The sequence below is a fragment of the Cucurbita maxima genome, unplaced genomic scaffold, assembly GCF_002738345.1.
Source record: "Cucurbita maxima cultivar Rimu unplaced genomic scaffold, Cmax_1.0 Cma_Scf00040, whole genome shotgun sequence".
NCBI classification, from domain to species: Eukaryota; Viridiplantae; Streptophyta; class Magnoliopsida; order Cucurbitales; family Cucurbitaceae; genus Cucurbita; species Cucurbita maxima.
Genome location: NW_019272056.1, coordinates 1111187 through 1124059, shown reverse-complemented (window position 1 = coordinate 1124059; position 12873 = coordinate 1111187). Strand labels below are relative to the sequence as shown.

General features: G+C 37.6%; 1 protein-coding gene across 1 annotated transcript; it reads right to left on the bottom strand.

Annotated features, from left to right (window-relative positions):
• Positions 1 to 5049: 5049 nt before the first annotated feature.
• LOC111469421 (kinesin-like protein KIN-5D) lies at positions 5050 to 12418 on the bottom strand. Its single transcript, XM_023114676.1, has 23 exons — positions 12021 to 12418; positions 11533 to 11937; positions 11326 to 11455; positions 10957 to 11112; positions 10409 to 10885; positions 10183 to 10280; positions 9936 to 10092; positions 9748 to 9817; positions 9058 to 9134; positions 8914 to 8967; positions 8745 to 8825; positions 8532 to 8643; positions 8286 to 8372; positions 8013 to 8188; positions 7774 to 7935; positions 7600 to 7707; positions 7360 to 7518; positions 7197 to 7280; positions 6266 to 6471; positions 6078 to 6179; positions 5884 to 5993; positions 5657 to 5808; positions 5050 to 5566 (listed from the first exon to the last, which is right to left on the bottom strand). The coding sequence occupies exons 2-23, from the start codon at positions 11703 to 11705 to the stop codon at positions 5342 to 5344; spliced, it is 3156 nt and encodes a 1051-aa protein (XP_022970444.1). The 5' UTR covers positions 11706 to 11937; positions 12021 to 12418; the 3' UTR covers positions 5050 to 5341.
• Positions 12419 to 12873: the final 455 nt, after the last annotated feature.

Sequence of the window (12873 nt, the reverse complement as noted above, 5' to 3'; positions counted from 1 at the left end):
ATAGGGCTGAGCAAAATGACCAAAATGCCCGAACACCTATATATTATAGTTTCTCTAATGTAACATTTTATCAGGGGTAATTAGGGTAAATCCCCTTTTTAAGTTGGAATATTGCTGAAATTAGCTTAAACACAAATGTTTCAAAACAAAAACTTAAAAATTATAAATAAATAAATAAAACTTGATGCTCATCGTATCTCAGTCACCCATCTCTGTCGGTATTAAGACAGTTATGTTCTTAGTTCAACTCGTATCAGTTTTTAATTTTCATCATCTTAGCTCGAGCTCTAGAGTTGCTAAATGAGCAAGTTCTCTCTTTGAATTAGTTTATTATGATATTTGAGGTCCTTATCTAGTTTATCGAGAACCGAGCTTTGATATTTCATTACATCTGTTGATGAGTACTCTCCAATGACTTGGTTACATTTTATGAAGAACGGTTCTTCTAAGTTGCTTTCTCACTTTTATGATTTCCTCGATGAAATCAAACTCAGACAATGCCTTTTGAAACATTCTTCATAGTCATACATATACCAAATGTTAAACAACGAATCTACGCTCATTATGATGATACATGAATAATCTAATACATGTATAATATTAAATTGATAACTTTCATGACTCATCAATTATTAATCACGTACATGTATCCTGCAAATTCATGTATCCATAACTGCATATCCCACATTCTAATCGTAAAACATGAATTATGTTTGGTATTGTTTCTTTTGTTTCGGAAAAAAAATGAGGGAGAAATGATTCTCCAAATCAACATTTAACTTTTGTTGAGTACGACTTGAGATTATCAATCATCTCGATAAACAAAAGACTGAGATAAGGATCCCATTTTGAACATGGAGTCCGTAAAATTTCTTTAGGTGTCTTAAAATGGAAGTTTAGAAATGAGACACTTAAGCATGCGTTTATTATACGTAAGACGATGCCATGAGTCTTTTCTATTGAAAACGACAATATATTTATCACTTGCTATATTGTATATATACTTTCACATTCTTCTTGTGGGAATCATCATGCAAGAACGTGTTTAGCATTCCTTATATCGACAGGAGTTTGAGGACAAGGTTATTGGGTATTTGGATATAAAATCTCACTCTTCCAAATAGTAATTTTGAAACGTTTAGGAAAATCAAAGGCAATATTGTAATTTTAAAGAGTAAGAGTACTTTCAAGATAAATGACAAAGTTTGCAAGAAAACGTTTCACGTCAGAAAATTGTTGACATGATAAGGATGATAAAGATGCCCGTACGTACCGTGCAGTCTTTGTACGGATTCTTAGGGAATATTGAGATATTGAAAAGAGAAAATTGTTAGTTATAGAGCCTATGCTTATTTATAGCTGAGTCAACCGATATACATAGTAAAACTATTTTTGGTAAATGATATAAATTTTCATAAATAGTAAATAGTTTGTATAGTAAAGCTATATGGTAGATAGTTATATATAGGAGATGGTTATATCGGGTAAATCTATATATAGTAAGAAAAATCATATATATATCCCCTCCGATAGAGTTTTGAAAATGTACTTTCTGTATTCTCTGTATTCTCTCTTACTGTGCATATTTGAAGTCATCAATATAAGTCCTTTAGTCAAAGTTCTCCTTGCATTTTCTCTATCCTATTCTTTGTGTTCATCTAGATCGAGTGTGTGCGTTGTTGTGCGATCTCAACAACGGATATCAGAGCTAGGCTTAAGTCACCACGATCTGTGAAGATGGAAAGTTCAAAGATTGGAATTGAGAAGTTCGATGGATCCGATTTCAGTTTCTGAAAGATGCATATTGAAAATTATCTATACCAGAAAGATCTTCACGAACCCCTGTTGGGAGTGATGCCGGATACCATGACCACGGAGCAGTGGAAGCTCAATGATTGAAAAGCCTTAGGGCTGATCCAGTTGATGCTATCAAAAAATGTGGCGTTTAACATCATCAAGGAAAAGACAATGTCAGATCTATTGAAGGCGCTGTCGAATATGTACGAAAAATCGTCGGCTATGAACAAGGTGTATTTGATGCAGAGATTGTTCAATCTACAGATGTCTGAAGGTGGATCTGTTGTTGAACATATAAATGAATTCAATATGATCGTAAGTCAACTGAGTTCGGCGGAAATTAATTTCGAGGATGAAATTAAAGCATTGATTTTGATGTCATCTTTACCCGAGTCGTGGGATATTGTTGTTGCCGCAATCAGCAGTTCGCTAGGATCTGATAAACTGAAGTTTGATGAAATTCGAGATGTAGTTCTCAGCGAAAGTATTCACAAACGAGAAATTGGAAATTCATCTGGTAGTGCTCTCAGTGTTAACCAATGGGGAAGAAGTAAACCGAAGGACCCAAACAAAGGGCAATCAAAATCAAAGAACCGAGAAAAATCTCCAAATAGACCAAACGTAACGTGTTGGAATTGTGGAGAAAAATGTCACTTTCGGACAGGTTGTACAAGACCAGAGAGGAAGCAGAATCACAAATCTGGAGATGATGATGATTCTATAAATTCAACAGAAGACATTAGGGATGTTCTAATCCTCAGCGTGGATAGTTCGATTGAATCCTGGATTTTGGATTCAGGTGCATCTTTTCATTCGTCTCCAAATAAAGAGTTGTTCCGGAATTTCAAGTCTAGAAATTTCGAGAAGGTTATCTTGCCAACAACAAAGATTTAGAGATTAAAGAAAAAGGAGATGTCTGCATAAAAACTCCGGCAGGAAATCAGTGGACATTAAAAGATATCAGATATATTTCTGGTCTCAAGAAGAACCTGATCTCTATTGGTCAGTTGGACAGCACAAGTTATGCAACAAAGTTAGGGAAGAGTTCGTAGAAGATTATGAAGGGTGCTATGGTGGTAACACGTGGCTCAAAATCTGGAACCTTATACACCACAGCAGGGTGTATGAACATAGCTACTGTTGCTAAGAGTGCTTCAAATTCAAGTCTATGACACAATAGACTTGGACATATGAGCGTAAAAGGAATGAAGACGCTGGCTGCGAAAGGAGTTTTAGAAGGTCTGAAATCTGTTGATGTGGGTCATTGTGAGAACTATGTTATGAGCAAGCAGAAACGAGTTAGCTTCACAAGAACTGCTAGAGAGTTGAAGAAAGTGTGGTTGGAAATGGAACCATATGTGGAGCAAGGTTCGACGAAGCAAGTGAGGGTTGAGCTTGAGTTGCAGGAAAACTCACCTAGTGATGTTGTAGCAGATACTCATGAAACTCCTAAGACTACTGCTGAGGAACCAGATGTGGAGCATGGTTCCAAGACAACGAAGCAAGTGGGAGTTGAGCTTGAGTTGCAGGGAAACTCACTTAGTGATGTTGTAGCAGATACTCATGAAACTCCTGAACTACTGCTGAGGAATCAGATGTGGAGCAAGGTTCCAAGACAACAAAGCAAGTGGGAGTTGAGGTTGAGTTGTGGAGAAAATCACCTAGTGATCTTGTAGCAGATACTCAACAAACTCCTGAGGTATGTACTATCAGCAGTGGAGCAAGTGACACCTGAACCAGTGTTGAGAAGATCATCTAGTACTATCAGAATACCAGATATGTATGTACCTTCATTACACTATCTGTTGTTGCTGATGAAAGGGAACCACAACCCTTTGAGAAGGCCCTACAGTTAGAAGATACAACCAAGTAGGAGCAAGCCATGGATGATGGGACGTCTAAGCTTCAAAAATGCGTTGTACTGAGGCTGAGTACGTGGCAATAGCTGAAGCTGGAAAGAAGACGATATGGATGACTGACTATCTGGAAGAATTGGGCAAGAAGCAGTACAAAAAGATTCTTTATAGAGATAGTCAGAGTGTCATACAGTTGGCGAGGAACCCGGTCTATCATTTAAAGATAAAACACGGAAGGAGATACCATTTCACTTGCAGGTTAGTGGAAGATAGTGATGTGTTTTAAGAAGATAGAGGGTGCAAAGAATCCAGCAAATATGTTGACAAAATGTGTTGATGTTGAAATATTGAGGTTGTGCAAAACCTCAATTGGTATGGTGCAGTGAAGATATTCATGATCGTTGAATGAAATTCTTGGTTGACTAGATTAGTCTCCAAGTAGGAGAATTGTCAGGTTATGGAGTTTGCTGCTTATTTATAGCTGAGTCAACGGTTATACATAGTAAAACTATATTTAGTAAATGACATATAAAGTAAATTGTCATAAATAGTAAATCACTATATATATTAAAAAGCTATATCTAGTAAAGTATATATGGTAGATAGTTATATATAGTAGATGGTTATATCTAATAAAACTATATAAAATGTCCTTTCTATATTCTTTGTATTCTCTCTTACTGTACATACTTGAAGTCATCAATATAAATCCTTTAGTCAGTTCTTTGTATTCATATAAATCATTTTCTCCTTTCTCTATCCTGTTCTTTGTGTTCATATAAATTCGTTAGCTAGAGTTCTCCTTTCTCTATCTTGTTCTTTGGGTTCATCTGTGCTCTTTGTACATAATTGAAGTCATCAATATAAATCCTTTAGCCAAGAGTTCTCCTTGAAGTCATCAATATAAATTCTTTAGTCAATCCTTTAACCAAAGTTCTCTTTTCTCTATCATGTTCTTTGTGTTCATCGGTGCGTTGTTATGCGATCCCAACAAAAATAGCTTTTGAGAACTGCCCTAGAACACGAGCGAAGAGCCGCTGAGTGTACCTCGACATCGGTCAATTGAATATGGGCTGGAGTGAAACCTTTTTTGGGTGTCAGGTTGCAAAACGTACGAGTTGAAATCATCGAATTTGAACAATCCTCGCAACAATGTCAAAAAATATTGACCTTCACTTAGTCGTTCACATGCGTGCTTCCGACAGACCAACAAGGGTTTCCGTTTTTTTTTTTTTTGGAAGAAATAACCAACCAAACTAATATAAACCAAATCAAAATTCTTAACATCATAGGTTCCAAATTGAAACCAAACACGAGTGTGGAGCAAAATCAGTGTAATCTACAACATATCTTAGGCCAAGCTGCTTCTGGAAAAGTCAACAAGTGGAAAAAATAATAATGGATCCGTCAAGGATGTGGAAGAACATGTATATTTTTCTAAACAAAAAACACATTATCAACCGTTAAGTAGCACAAACTAGTTACTAAATTGGGGGAAAACCTGATTTCCTGCCTTCAAAAGGTATATTTCTTCTCATTTTTGCTAAGAAAAAGTGGAAGAAGAAGAAGAAGAAGAAAAAATTTAATGAATGCAGTACTGCCCTCAAAGACATACATGAGCCTATGTATATATATACATACAGATCTCCAGTCTCTTCTCTATTATCTTTTCAAGACATATATGAGCCTTAATTTATAGCAGTGAGAGGAAGTCTAGAGTCTCTTACTGATTGTGTAGCTTCATGTGCTCCTGCTAAATGTTTTACATCTCCATTTGATTGTTTTGAATATTTCAAATCCCAGAATGACTTGAGAAGCTCATCAAACGCCGGTGTTCGAAGTTCTTCGATCGATGCCATGCTTGGCAAGTTGAATGGTCGCTTTCTTGGCGTTGAACAAGATGGTTCATCAACCTGGTCCAGTAATTAGAATGAATCAATATGAATGAGTAACTAACTTATCTGACAAAAAATGAACAGTATCAGTTTGTGATGGTTATCTACCGTGTATTCTGTCAGCAGACATGTTCCTGCATGTTCAGTGATTTCTACTATCTTGTGGTAGTGGCCACCTTTCAAATCTCTTAGCTCCTCACAACAAGGAGTAATCATTGAATTGAGATTTCCACATGCTTCGTTGTCGAGTTCTAACGAATCTGCACAAGTCACGATTCATAAGTGGATGGGATGATAGAAAAAAGATGGAAGTTACTATAAACTAGGACACTTACGATCAATAGATGAGAGGAGGTTCTTGTTTGCATTATCAACATCTTCAAGAGCAGCAGATGCAGAGGAGGAAAATCGAGAACGTAGTGCTTGATTTGATTCCGTTCCATTTCTAACAAAAATAAGAAAGTAATGACTGATCTTGAACATAATACAACAGTTTCTTCATAGATCAATAGTGTATTGAAAAATGTACCGAAAAATGGAGTCCACAGAAGCAACACTGTTGTTTTCCAAACTGAGTAAGGATTCTTGAGCAGTCCTCCATTGTTGAGCACCCATTTTTGCCTTGTTCAAGCTAAACAGTTCAGATAACACCTATTAACTGGAGAGGCAAACAACAAATATTTGCAAGCAAAATAAGTTAGCTGAATTAGATCGTACCAATTTTGAAAAACCTCCTCCATGTCTCTCTTTCCGTGTTCAACAGCAGAAGTATCTTCGCGGTAGTGTGACTCTGCTTTTTCCAGGTGCAGCGCCCATTCAGTTTTCACTGAAGAAGTACACTCCCGCATGGTGGACATCTCCTGCTGCAGCATGTTGGTTTTGCTTGTAGCACTCTCCCGCAGGTCACTGATTGCTGTTTGAACCTATGAAAATGAACCATTAACCTTTTAGACCCCAAAAGAAGCTGTGTACATTCCAGCATGTAATTTATGTTAGGAATAACGACTCTCCACAATGGTATGATATTGTCTACTTTGAGCATAAGCTCTCATGGTTTTGCTTTGGGCTCCCCAAGTGGCCTCGTACCAATGGAGATATATTCTTTACTTATAAACTCATGATCATTCCTAGGCTCATGTATTCTTTACTTATAAACTCATGATCATTCCTTTAGCCAATGTGGGACTCCCTCCCAACAATTCTCAACAATTCTCCCCTCGAACGAAGTACAACATAGATCCTCTCCTGAGGCCTATGGAGCCCTCGAATAGCTCCCCTTTAATCGAGGCTCAACTCCTTCTTAAGAGCCCTCGAACAAAGTACACTATTTGTTCAACACCTGAGTCACTTTTTGAGTACACCTTCGAGGCTCACAACTTCTTTGTTCGACATTTGAGGATTCTATTGTCCTGGCTAAGTTAAGGGCATGACTCTGATATCATGGTAGGAATTGCAGATCTCCACAATGACATGATATTGTCCACTTTGAGCATAAGCTCTCATGGCTTTGCTTTTGGTTTCCCCAAAAGGCCTCAAACCAATGGAGATGTATTTCTTACTTATAAACTCATGATCATTCCCTAAATTAGCCAACGTGGGACTCCCTCCCAACAATCCTCAACAATTTAGTTACAAATTGAAGTTATACCAATTGTTTCTTTCTCGCGTTTGAACTTGCTAGCAACTCAGCCACTTTTGCCAGCAGTTGTTTTTCTTCATTGGCAGCACACTCCTGTAGATTCCAAATGATTTGAAGCTCAATACAAGACTCCAATAAGTATTAAATCTATTATAAAGTCTTCTGCATTTACCTCAAATTTCTTTTCAAGTTCGGACAATTTCTGTTCATTGACTGATTGCGCATCTTCCACAATGTGGGTGAGCTTCGACGCATGCATATCCATAGTCTCTATGAAGTTTGAGGTAATTTTGGAAACTGAGCGTGTGGTTTCCACTGCTCTAGCATGTGCCTACATGAATCCTCATAAGTCGAGCAGTTTTCAAAATATCGTTAAAATTGTCGACATAAAGAAGTGTTATTTATCAAAAACCTGATGCTGCTTTTGAGCATATGCAGTCAGCTTCTCTTCCTGCTTGTGAAGGCTATTTTGAAGATCACTGAGCAATGCCTCAGCTTCTGAAGCAACACCATTGAAAAGCTGAATCGACCAAAATCAGTCCAAGGAGAAAGTTTGTTGACCAAAATAGAGGAATCAAATGCTTACGTTTTCAAGAGCAGATGAATGCTTTGAAACTTCAGAATTTATATCACCAAAGGTTGATTGAAAGTTTCCTTCAAGCTCTCCAGTTATATCATTCAGAGCTTTAACTCGAGAACCACACGTTTCTTTCAGATTCCCAATCCGTTCTCGAAGTTCTTCAGTAGCCTTCAGAAGCAGAATGAAAATTATATGGAGATAGCATGAGCAAGTCCAGTCAAGAAATGGTATTAGTCAAAGCTTACCTTAGCCTTTGTTGAAACAAAAGATTGCATGTCTTCCTCCATGTCCCTCAGTTGCTGTTCTTGTTGCGTAACTGAAGCAGCTACAGTTTTATGCAATAACTCCAGCTGCTGTGTTAATTGAAATTGGAATTTCTTGACAAGTAATTTGTTTCTATCTTCAATTTTATCCTTGCGCTCTGGATAGACCAGATGATAATCAGGATAATCATTACTTCTGAATCAACTATATGGGAAAAGAAAGGTAAGCTTAGAAGACACTAAGTCTAAACTAACCAATTTTGTCAAATAAACCCGACACATCTGATGCAGCATTTTCCAGCTCTGCTCGCAACTCAAATGCACGCTCAATAAGTGCTTTCTCTGTAGGAATTGACAAAGCACAACAGTCATACATAAAGTCGAAAAGTGAGAGACTAAGAAGTCTAACATCTACAAAGGAAATCTAAGAACAGAGAGTAAAAAGTTTGAGAAATAGAAACTTATTTCAAGAAAAACAAGGTCAGAAAGAACTTTTCTTACCAGACTTGAGAAGATTAACTATCAGAAATTCCTTTTCTTTTATCGTTGCATTTGCTTGGCGGTGTTTCTCCTCAAGATCGAAGAAAGCATGTTCAGTTTCCTCGAGCTTTTTCTGGAGTTACATACAACAACAGTTATGAGGACCATTTTCCAAAAAAGTGAGGCATATTGTTCTACTGAACGATGATATGATAGTCCAGCTCATGGATATACCTCTGTTCTATCTAATTTACCGCTTAATTCTTCTGTCAAAAGTTGCTGAGAATCATAAAGCTCCTGAAGCTCCATCACTTGCTGCTCACAAGTAGAAAACTATTAGGGTTCCAAATAAGCAATATGAATGGAACCTCCAGAAATAAAATCTAGCCGATTGTCAGCACACCTTGTCCTTCGATTCTGAATCGAGTTCCATTCGTTCTATTTTTTCAGCCATAGCCTGGGGTTAAAAATTTATGAACATGATATGATTAATATGAAAAACACGGCCAAAAGTTTTCCTAAAATCCAAAATAGTCCAAAAACTAACCTTCTTCTCAGCTTCCTCATTAAGGTAACGATCACGTGGTATATAGATTCCATTCTTCTCCCTTGCGGCATATACCTCTGTAATATAGAACAGTTAAGATAATTTTCAGAAGCTAAATGCCCAATAAAGGGAAAAAGTGTGAGATCTCACATCGGTCAGAGAGGAGAACGAAGCATTCTTTATAAGAAAAGGTGTGGAAAGAGGCAGACACGTTTTAAAAACCTTAAGGGGATGCCCGAAAGGGAAAACCCAAAGAGCACAATATCTGTTAATGGTGGGCTTGAGCCATTACAAATGGTATCAGAGCTAGACACCGGGCGATGTGCCAGCGAGGAGACTAAGCCCCGAAGGGGTTGGACATGAGGTGGTGTGCTAACAAGGAAGCTAGGCCCCAATGGGGGTGGATTGGGGGTCCCACATCGACTGGAGAAGAGAACGAGTGCCAGCAAGGACGTTGGCCCCGAAAGGGGTGGATTGTGAAATCCAACATCAGTTGGGGAGAAGAACGAAACATTCTTTAAGAAAGGGTGTGAAAACCTTTCCCTATCAGACGCATTTTAAAAACTTTTAGGGGAAGCCTGAAAGGAATGCCTAAAGAGGACAATATTTGCTAGGGGTGGGTTTGGACCATTACAATACAAGTCATGTTTCAAATAATGAGAGAGAGAGAGAGAGATGCACAGTAAATACCTTGTTTAAGCCGATCAATTTCAGAATATAAATCTTTGATCAAAGCAGATTTCATCATCTTCTGGTTAATCTGAATGATCAGGAGCCAGTTAAAATATGCACAAGAGGAAGGGAGGAAAGCAGTATGATGGATCAAACCAAAAAATGAACATAAACAACTGAAAATGTGTAAGCAACAAGTACTGAACCTCTGGTTTGTTCTTTATGTTTTTGGCACGGTGTGCATAATCAAGTGTACTGAGTGTTTCTTCCAGACAGTGGATAGAGGGTGATATTGTAGCAATGATGCAAGTCTTTGTTTTACCTCCCAACGAATCCCTCAACAATCTTGTTAATTTACTATCCCTGACATTCAATCATTCCATTAACACTGTTAACTTCATCATCCCTCCTTTCATCAAAGACAAAATGAACTAAAATAGAAACGATTCTTACCTATATGGAACATGACCCGAATGCTCTACCAGGGCATTGATAACACGCCCAAGTGTCAGCAAACTTTTGTTTATCTCCCCAGCTTCTCTTGCTCTACCCTGCAAATATATTTGAAGTATAATCAAGAACTTGTGGAAGAACTTCTCAAGTAAATTTCAGCTTTAATTGTACATTCAGTATCATCCATGGCCTGGTGATATAAACAAAAGTGTTAAGCATACAACACCTCTCGTGCACCAGAACGTGAAATATTCTCTGAGCCAGCAAGATCAACAAGATTGAGCTTTCCACATTTTATCATCTCCTCTCCCTCCGGAGTGCACTCTTTAATGTGAATTGTGATGGAAAATATGGAATGGGACCGACTGCTTTGTTTATTCAGAAGCGTCTCTGCCGTACGCCTTTTCGCCGATCCCCGCTCCAAGATTTTATATATTTCATTTGCAGAACAGACTATCTCTTCTTCCAAACCTCTCACAAAAACACCCCCTTTTCCATCTTCCATGAGAGCAATTGGTTTCTTGGACTTCTCATCAATAAACTTTGAAGTCTCTTCAGGGGCCAAAAGATCTGTAATCTCTTCATTGTATAGCTCCAGAAATGTAACTTTCATGTTATACTCCGCATTTTGGGATTCCAAAATATCAAAAATTTGTTTCACAGCTCTAGGAATTACACCAGCATCGCTTGGAAATTCTCCATTCTGGGTTTAGCAATAAAGTCAATTAGACATTGAAATAGAAGAAATACAAAGAAACTTAGGTGGGCTTCAACCTTTTTCCTTGCTCCACCTTCCATGGTGTATGTTTTTCCAGTTCCTGTTTGACCATACGCGAAGATAGTACAGTTATAACCCTCGAGAACTTCATATACAATAGGAGACACAGCCAGTTCATACAATTCCCTTTGTTGAGATGCAGGGCCAAACACCTATACCATATAATCAAACATTAAAGGAAAGGAAATCGATGAACATTAAAAGAATTTTCAATATCAGCTGAACCCATGAAAATTGAGCTTAATTATGTAACAACACGACCAAAGATTAGCTAGTTTAAACATAGAAACACAAAGCTAATCTGTTAAAGAAAGTTGTTCAACAGAATGAGCAAATCCATTAATTGAAAAAGGTGAACAGGAAACCTTATCAAATGCAAATGTTCTATCAATCTGCTTGTTGGCTATAGTCTGGATTGCACAGACTTCTCTTCTACTTTCATGGCAGGATACCACCACCGGAGTATGCAATCGACTTTCATCATCACTCAATGGCCTAAAGAGGAAACAATTCCCAAATCAGAAACAAAAAAATTATGACAATAAATCAACAGATTCTCCGCATTTAATCACCTGCAACGCACAATAACCTGCACATTAACACCCTTTTCTTTATCATGCTTATTACTCAAATTCGAATCCCCAGATCGTAGATCTCGAGCCGCCTTGTCGTTCGAACGAGGAGTTTGAGATGGCGATATCGGCACTAATCCTCCTTTTCTCTGCTGCGATTGCGCTGATTCCATCGCAAAACAACCGTCCTTTGGATCTCAAACCTTCGAAAACCATGAAGAACAAGTCAGCAAAACCCGTACTAAGTTTACCAAGCATAAGACAATAATCCGATCAACCTCAAGTTGTATAACAATGCCGATAATTATAAGTACAGAAACCCAAAATTAAGCGGAATCAGAAGCTCCACTAACTAATGAAGCTCCACCGCCATCACTTCAGCTAAACAATCTCAAACTCAACCTCCTACATTTACATTCACATTCACAATTACACAAGAACATAAACGAAAAGAACACTGTAAAAAAGTACGGCGTAGGAAAGATTACTGAAACAGAGTCAGACAAAAAAAAAATGGGGTTGAATCTGAGCTGGATCGAAAATGACGGAACGAACCCGGAAATCCTGTGATCAAATCAGAAAGAGGCGAAGAAGAAGGAGATGAAACAAAAAAGTACCCCAAAGGAAGATGAAACACAAGAGAAAAACACAGTGAATCAATGGCCGGGCAAAGGAAGAGTTGAGTTGGTTCGAACGCCCAAAAGAATAAGATTCTGAATCAATGGCGATGATTTTGGAGAGAGAAAGTGAAGAATACTGACTGAAGATGAAGAAAATGAATTGGATTTGGAGGATTCGTTCAATGGCTGAAGAGAGAGAGAGAGAGAGAGAGATGGGGGGAGGTGTGAGGAAGAAGAAGATGGAGTGTGGATCAGTAGTTGGATATGAAAAATTAAAAAAAAAAAATTATATCATTTTTAAAAAAAATAAATAAATAATGGAAATTTGGCAAAACGAAATATTTAAAAGACGTTACGAGGAGTTTGAAAATCGGCAGACGGCCGGTTTCAAAAGAAAACAAAATCGGCTGACGGCATTAGACGGTGTGGCTTAACGGCGTTGAATATAAAAAGTAAGAAAAAAGGCTCCGTTTTGTAATACCGTTAATTTTTGCTTCTGACCGTTAAAAACGGACAAAATCATAAAAAGCTAAGCTTATTAATTTTTTTTTTTAGTTATTTGTTTTTATAACAAATTATTCAAACCGAAATCCCCGCCGGTATTATCCCTTGGACTTTTATGATATTACAAAATTACCCCTTCTCCCATCTCAATTAATTCAAATATCCTCTATTTTAAAATAATTTTTTCCTGAATTATAAAAATATTCCAGATTTTGTG

Coding starts and splice junctions, on each gene's coding strand:
- LOC111469421 (XM_023114676.1), bottom strand. CDS start 11,705: ATGGAATCAGCGCAATCGCAGCAGAGAAAAGGAGGATTAGTGCCGATA. Junction 10,093..10,182: donor TCGGGTCATGTTCCATATAG/GTAAGAATCGTT, acceptor ATTGAATGTCAG/GGATAGTAAATTAACAAGAT. Junction 6,472..7,196: donor ACGCGAGAAAGAAACAATTG/GTATAACTTCAA, acceptor TCATTTTCATAG/GTTCAAACAGCAATCAGTGA.